Source organism: Euphorbia lathyris, chromosome 1 (genome assembly GCF_963576675.1).
Source record: "Euphorbia lathyris chromosome 1, ddEupLath1.1, whole genome shotgun sequence".
In the NCBI taxonomy this organism is placed as follows: Eukaryota; Viridiplantae; Streptophyta; class Magnoliopsida; order Malpighiales; family Euphorbiaceae; genus Euphorbia; species Euphorbia lathyris.
The window spans coordinates 88001645-88009697 of NC_088910.1; the positions used below are offsets into that span (position 1 = coordinate 88001645).

Genomic DNA, 8053 nt, shown 5'->3' on the forward strand with positions numbered 1-8053 from the left:
TTCTCTATCTTTTGGGAGCATTTAAATCGTATTTTTAGCAAATAGGATGTGGAGCTTGCATTGATCTTGTGCCGATTGTTATAGATAGAACACAACACCTGGGTATGAAATCACCGATTCGCCCCAACCTTGATTTCTTTTAGTAGTGTCATAGCTTTACTGTCACAGTGGAAATAAACCCAATTGCTTGATAGTGTTTAGAAGCCCCCTCCTACTCTAATCTCTAAATGGTAGCCCCTTTAACTTGTAGTTTTAAAGCAAACTTCGATGGTGCCTTGTTTAGTGGCAATGATCATGTAGGCTTTAGGGTGGTCGTGCGTGATTCAATAGGCGATTTTGTTGCTTGTTATAATGGGGCCATTGATTGCCCTCGAGAAGTTCTGGTCGCAGAAATTAAATCTTGTAGAGAAGCTTTAAGTTGGGTTAAACAACAAGGTTGGAGTAATGTGGTGGTAGAATCGAATTCTTAGCTTTTTGTTCAAGCTTTATTTATAATGATTCTTCCTCCTCCTTGTCCAGTCTTATGTTAAACGATTGTAAGTCTTTGTTACAAGATATTGTGAACTGTAATTTCAGTTTTGTTAAACGTTCAGTGAACCATTATGCTTAAGTAGTAGCTAGAGTGTTTGGTTCTTTTTCTGATTGAAGGGGTTTTGTAACTCACCTCATTTCCTTTGTATGCTCCAACTCTATATCAAATAAATCTCCCTTTTTTTTAAGAAAAATGGTATTGTATGGGGTTTTCGAAATAGTGGAACTAATTAACCTAATGTTATAGTCCGTAGTGGAAGATTGGTTGGAATTTGATACATTATTTAGGACTTGTAAGGCTCTTTTGGGTAGCAGACATGATTTTAAGGTGTCTTTTTCTTCTCAACTAGCGAACAGGACTGCACATGTTGGTGCACGACATGTTATTTCCAATGCTAGTGAATTTTCGGTTTTTCTATTCTCGATTGGTTGATTGATTCTCTTTATAAGGACTTCTATTATTGGTTAATGCATTAGTTTTTTTTTTTAAATAAAGATAAAAAGTTATTTATCCTAGAATAAACCACACACTAAGTTTAATGTGTATACTTGTAATTAATTAAGTGTTTAATGTGTCAAATTCAATCGAAATTGATGAGTAAATCTTTTTGTTGAGGGGTAAGATTGAAACCCTGAATATAAAAGAAAAGAAAACCCCCCTGGGCTGTGTGTATCTGTTACATTTCAACTTCAAGTCTCCTTTTAGGACACATAGCAAGAAAGAGTAAAAGAATGGAGAAGAAAGCAGAGCTACAGCCTCCGGCGGTGAAGAAGCAAGTGCATCTCTTTTACTGCGCCGACTGCGAAGACCTTGCCCGTAAAGTTGCCTCTCAATCCGACCTCATCACTCTTCAATCCATCAACTGGAGGTCTTTCTTCTTCCTCTGCTTTTCTTTTTATTTTCTTTATGCTTTCGATAACCCTTGTCTTTTCGATGTTTTCCTAAACCTGGAAACTATAGCGATGGCTTTATGTTCACACTCTTATAGGTCCTCAAAACTAGACTCGTATTAATTGTCAAAATTACTTGTAATCTCTTTATTTGAGTTTCGGATTTTGATTGTGGAAAAGCAATCATATCTATTTACTGACATTTCAAGAACAATTGGGTTCCATTACTTTGATAGTGTTTTTGTGGGGATTCTTGAAAGAATGGTTACGGGATTAACTATTTGATTGTGGAAATAATCATATCTATTTACTGACATTTCAATACCAATTGAAAAATGACTATGTTCACGTGATCAAGCTGGGTTGGAAATGGGGTGTGCATACATATGAAGACTGACTTTCATCGTGACAGATTTCCATATCTTTCGCTGAAGTAACGATTAGTGATTCTAAACAATTGCCTACTGTGTTCGCTTTGCTTCCTTCTTGTGCATGTGTGAAATTATGTTCAAATTAATAGCCAACCTCCATATAATTATGAGGCGGATATGAGATGAGTGTATGTGCATTTTTTTTCCAGGAATTTTGCTGATGGATTTCCAAATCTTTATATAAACAATGCACAAGAAATAAGAGGTCAACATGTTGCCTTTCTCGGGGCTTTTAGTTCCCCTGCAGTTATATTTGAGCAACTTTCTGTCATTTATGCGCTCCCGCGACTTTTTGTTGCTTCCTTCACTCTAGTTTTGCCTTTCTTTCCAACTGGTTCCTTTGAACGAATGGAAGAAGAGGGGGATGTTGCAACTGCATTTACTATGGCAAGGATATTATCAAATATTCCCATATCAAGGGGTGGTCCCACTAGTCTAGTCATCTATGATATACATGCTCTACAGGTTTTTTTTCCCAACTTCTCTCCAAATAATTTTGCATGCAAACATATGTTCTAGTTGCACCCAGTTTGTAGTAGTTTATATGCTTACAGATGCATGTTTTTGGTTGTTTCCTTATCTCTTTGCTGAATCTAATACTTGACCAATTGCCTGTTCTATTTCTTTTGTGAATTTTTATAAAAACATAAGAACACGTGGTGATTAATTATTTTCTCTCCAAATAAGAATAAAGCGAAACACTCTGTATTAACAGATAGAAATTTTGTCATGTCAGTAGAATTTGGTGGGGACTTTATTGACCATTCATGTAATTTGTATTAAAAGTTCCATTAGTCATCATTTGCTGAAAATAAGAAACGTAAGACAATTTAGAAAGTTTATTATTGTTTTTACAAACAACATTAATATATAAGAATTCACTGGCTTCATTAGAAAAGTAAAAGTCCGAGGAGTGATTTTACTTGGAAAAAAGCATGTTGGTAGAAGTGTAAGAATCAAAGCATGAATATAACTTTCTTTTCCAGATTTTGAGAGGCTTTTGGTCAAAGTAGAGATTTGGAAATTCTATTTTATACCAACTGAAATTAGTGATTTGGGATTAAACATGAAAAGCATGCTTTATATTTATACATGTGATGCATGTGCACATGCTTATGCTCTTTTATTGTAGATTATAACATAAACATATGTATGATGAAAGAAACAAGAATAAAAAAGAGGCATGTTGCATCTGTGTGAATGGTTTGTATTCTGATACATGTATCGTTCAAATTCTCTAGGCGATATTATCTAAAGTTTTTGTTCATATTTCTTAAAACCGAAAGTTTTATGTCTTCTGCTTTCCCTTATGTTGCACTTTCAGTAAGTGAAGAAACTATAAATCAATAGGATGTGGAAAGAAATAGTAGTTAATACCTCGTCCTGTAACTAGTCAAAATATACTTCAGGCCCCCCAATACTATTTTCCTTTTTGTTAGTCTAGTTATGAATAATTATTGTATTGTCATTCCTATTCTTATTATATAATTTGTGGGACTTTATGTTTCTTAGTCATGTTTCATATGGGTGTTAATCGTTTGTTTCCTTTCTGCCTGTATCCTTTGTTCAAGTATTTCGTTCTCTCAAAAAAAAAAAATTGCTGTTATCTTCTTGTGTAAGCATTAGACCGCCATCTCAATATTACAAGTTTTCATTTCATTATTATTTTAACATGCAGGAAAGATTTTATTTTGGAGACCATGTTTTGCCGTTGTTTGAGACTGGGATTCCTCTACTGATGCAACGTCTTCAACAACTTCCGGATTCTGAGAATGTATGTTGCATCCCAATTCTTCTTGATCTGAGATACATTTGTGTTGTTTCTTGTTATTGTTATAATTATAACTGTAGTATTTCTCCAAGATTGACTTTTCCTAGCATGATAGCATAATTCAGTTTCTGGTGATTTTGTATTTCTCCTCTTTGATAGCATTATTTTCCAGATTGTTGTTGCATTTCCTGATGATGGAGCTTGGAAGCGGTTCCACAAGCTGTTAGATCATTTTCCAACGGTTGGTTCAAAATTTCTGCTTAAATGGAGAAAATGATTTTGCAAATCCAATTTCTGTATGGCAAAGGGTGTTCTTGAATGTCAGGTGGTGTGCGCAAAGGTTCGTGAAGGTGATAAGAGGATAGTTCGTATAAAAGAGGGAAATCCTGCTGGTTGTCATGTGGTAATTGTTGATGATTTGGTGCAGTCAGGAGGTACCCTAATTGAGTGTCAGGTATTATTTTTATTGTTAAAATCCAAACTTTCTTAGTTTTGCTTTCAAGTTAGAAAAAGTCATAGTTAACTCATATACTCTTATAAAGGCTGTATATGCTTCTCATATCATAATCGAAGTTTTCTATAAACTGCTATTATGTTTTTTTATCCTTTCCTGAATTTCTAGTAAAATATTGTTCATCTCATCAGACCTGCTGCTGCTTCTTGTAGTCTTGAATTCACATATGCTAGTTGTGTAGAAAAATTAAATTTGAGCTCCATACAAACATGGATTTTGATGTTAAAGGAGAACCCGAGTGCTAAAGCACATTCTACTTGGGAAATCCTGTAGTTTGTACTATTCTAATTTATTTCTAGAAATTACCAAAAAAAAAAAAATTATTTCTAGAAAGTGCAATCATTTTAATAATGGCATAAACCCAGCACCTCTTCCTCCATCCCTACACAAGAACACATAATTGGTATATATATATTTTCTAAAAACTGAATTATCCAAAGTCATTTGATTTTTTTTTCCATTTCTCGGTTATGGATCAAAAGACATAGTTAATAATACATGGGTCATATATTTTGTTGTTACCCAGATGATTTTATGGTGTGTGTTGAAGTGAATTGCATGAATTGATGACGTGGAATACTATGTGCTTTTAATATGGTTCCCCATAACTATGTACACAACCCATTTTTTTATGGGATGGGAATATTAGATGTTTAGTATGCCGCTTACTCTTTTCATGTTCACGTTGTTACCATGGCCTGATATATTTTTGAAGTTTTAAGAGAAATATATAGCAAGTTCCTAATGTTCGACATCGATATTCTTTCTATGCATGTTCCTGTAGAAAGTATTGGCAGCTCATGGTGCAGCTAAGGTGAGTGCATACGTCACCCATGGCGTGTTTCCAAAGCGATCTTGGGAGCGATTTACTCACAAAAGTGATGGTAAGACCTGAACCTCCATACGCTTTCCTCGATCATTTTAGAAACATAATTACTAACTATTGGACCATATACTCGTTTGTTTTGTGAAGAAACCTCAGAGAACGCATTTGCCTACTTTTGGATCACAGATTCATGCCCTCTAACTGTTGAGGCAATAGCAAATAAATCTCCGTTTGAAATTTTAAGTCTGGCCGGGTCCATTGCTGATGCTCTCCAAATTTGAGTAAGCACTGATAATCCTATGAAAAGATTCTTTAACATGTTTGTCGTATTTTTGTATTCTGTTTCAGCACTGGGTTCATAACCATGGAATGGAATTCTGATGTTCCTAGACACTCATTATCTGAGAGACACACCAACTATATAAAATGAGATCTCCATGAAGAAAATATGCATGTTAAGTATCTTCATCGCAATTACTTTGAGGTTGAAATGGAACTAAGCTTTTGGAATTGGTTTCATATCTGTGGAAAAACATTTTTTTTTACTCCATGTATGTGGCCTAATTTTGACTTTCATCTGAAACTTTGACTTGATGAATTTAACTTGATTTTCTTTTTCTTTAACATCTTGGTGAACTTGTCCCTTTTTATCATTTAGCCCACTGTATTTAATGGCCAACTTTTCAGTCCTCTAAACTCAATAATGGTAACACATTTAACCTCTTCATTTTTACTTACATGGCACATGTTGTATGTGTCGTGTCACTGTAGGTAAAAATTTGCTAAATTTTAAGTTTAGGGTGGTGCTAAGTGACAAAAAGAAAAAAGTGACAAGTTGAGGGATTCAGCATTAAGCCTAGCTTTTTAATTCATTGTATTATTTCTGGTCAAACTAAATTAAGAATAGTTAGTTGGTTTTTCTGTTAGAAGATCTGAAACACAAATTGTTTGTTTGTGCCAATCATTTGTGTAACCTCTCTAGTATTCTAAACTAGCAACAATATTAATATATACATATATATATTCAAAAGCATAATAACAATACAAAAACGAAGTACATAAGAATGGCCATATACAAATACATAACATGTTTTAAACCCCCATCGAGATGTTCTTTATCTCTTCAAATTCTGTATCTTATTCTAACATTCAATATCAACCAAAAAAAAAAATTCATAATTCTGCTTCTTAACAATATAATACATTTCATCTCAAAAATATATATATATATATATATATATATGATACATATTTTATTGTTTTTTTTTTCTTAACTCATTTATTCAAAAAGTTGCTTTGAATTTTTTTATTTTATAGAGAAGCTTCAATATCAATTTTACGAGAAATTTTATAGTGTGTCGGATATATCACGTCATACTGTTGACGTGGTATACCTAGCCAATAAATGTAAGCTATATGTTAAGAATAGGTTAAAAACCCAAAATTAATAAGTCTCTTCCTTCCTTCTGATTTTCCTTACTTCTGCCGCCTATCCTTTCCAATCGCATTCCTTCTCCTTCGTCGACCTCCCTTCTCCTCCACCGGTTGCCACTTGATTTCGTTTGAAGATCCGACAGTATAGTGGAATAGCTTCTAGATCTAGATCTTCCCTCTCTCAAAACCACATCTGCGTTCTTTCTCTTTCCTGTCGTCCAGAAACCCACAATCAGCGTTAGAATTTGAAGATGAGAAACAATGCGAGATTGCAGCTTCGGAGGATGGCGATAGGCTTGATGATTGAGAAGATGTACAAAAATGGGAATAAGAAAGAAGAATTACAGCAGCAAAAAACTGAGATAAATGCAAGTTGTTGTTGCTACTTTTAAGACAAAATTACCATGGATCAATAGAGAAATTCAAATTAATAAAAGAAACAAGATCTGGATAATAATGGTTTCAAGAATCTAACATCTTTGGAGAAACGAATTCCTTTTAATTTATACTGTCTAAATAAATTAAATTATTGCAAGAGTTTTTCTTGAATTTTTGTTTCCTCAATGTCTTCGAGTGGATCTTGGTCGAAAGGTAAAGTAAGTTAGATCAAAAGAAACCAATCGACCAACTCAAAAGTTGCTATCGTGAATCACTAAGAAGGGGAAGGGAAAAAACCCATATTTGTTTTGAGAGATAATAACGATTTTTTTAATTAATAAAAAAATTAAATTAATATAATTACCATGTGTTATCATTTTATTGGTTATGGCATACCACGTCAGTATGTGACGTGGTATGCTAGGCACATGGTATAATTTCTCCAATTTTACTTATAATAAGACCCACGCTACAATTCTGTAAAGGTAAAATCATATTGTAATATTATTTTACTATGTACCAACTAACAACAACAACAACAAAGTCTTAGTCCCGAAATGATTCGGGGTCGGCTAACATGAACCATCATATAAAATCGTGAAAATCAAGTCGTGTCAGCGACACAGATTCGCTCCCTCCACTCCGTCCTATCCACTACCATATTTTCCTCAATTCCCAATAAACTCATATCACTCTCGATCACCCTCCTTCAAGTTTGCTTAGGTCTTCCTCTACCCCTCACCACTACATCCCTTTGCCACTCTTCGGTTCTCCTAACCGGCGCATCAAGCGCTCTACGTCTCACATGGCCAAACCACCTTAGTCGGTTTTCTCTCATTTTATTCTCAATAGATGTGACCCCTACTTTTGTCCTAATTATTTCATTACGCACCCGGTCCTTTCTCGTGTGACCACACATCCATCTCAACATATGCATCTCCGCCACCGACATCTTATGGATGTGGCAGTGTTTCACTGCCCAACACTCCGTACCATATAACAATGCTGGTCTAATTGCCGTCCGGTAGAATTTTCCCTTCAATCTATTAGGCATGCCGGGATCACAAAGGAAACCCGTAACACTCTTCCACTTCGACCAACCAGCTTTAATCCTATGAGCAACATCTCCATCTACTTCTCCATCCGTTTGGATAATAGATCCTAAATACCGGAAGCCATCCGAGGCCTGAACAACTCTCCCATCCAGGGTGATTGTCCCTGCCTCCCTACTCCTACGGCCGCTAAACTTACACTCCAAATATTCTGTCTTACTTCGA

The 8053-nt window shown here is 34.9% G+C and overlaps 1 protein-coding gene across 1 annotated transcript; it reads left to right on the top strand.

The window, feature by feature from the left end:
- Window positions 1–1159: 1159 nt before the first annotated feature.
- On the top strand, window positions 1160–5588 carry LOC136205586 (ribose-phosphate pyrophosphokinase 4). The gene is made up of 7 exons (XM_065996239.1): window positions 1160–1400; window positions 2003–2318; window positions 3532–3627; window positions 3797–3865; window positions 3950–4078; window positions 4923–5022; window positions 5112–5588. Exons 1-7 carry the CDS (start codon window positions 1264–1266, stop codon window positions 5243–5245), a joined length of 981 nt encoding a protein of 326 aa, XP_065852311.1. The 5' UTR covers window positions 1160–1263; the 3' UTR covers window positions 5246–5588.
- The last annotated feature ends 2465 nt before the right edge of the window (window positions 5589–8053 follow it).

Coding starts and splice junctions, on each gene's coding strand:
- LOC136205586 (XM_065996239.1), top strand. CDS start 1,264: ATGGAGAAGAAAGCAGAGCTACAGCCTCCGGCGGTGAAGAAGCAAGTG. Junction 2,319..3,531: donor ATGATATACATGCTCTACAG/GTTTTTTTTCCC, acceptor TTTAACATGCAG/GAAAGATTTTATTTTGGAGA. Junction 3,628..3,796: donor AACTTCCGGATTCTGAGAAT/GTATGTTGCATC, acceptor ATTATTTTCCAG/ATTGTTGTTGCATTTCCTGA.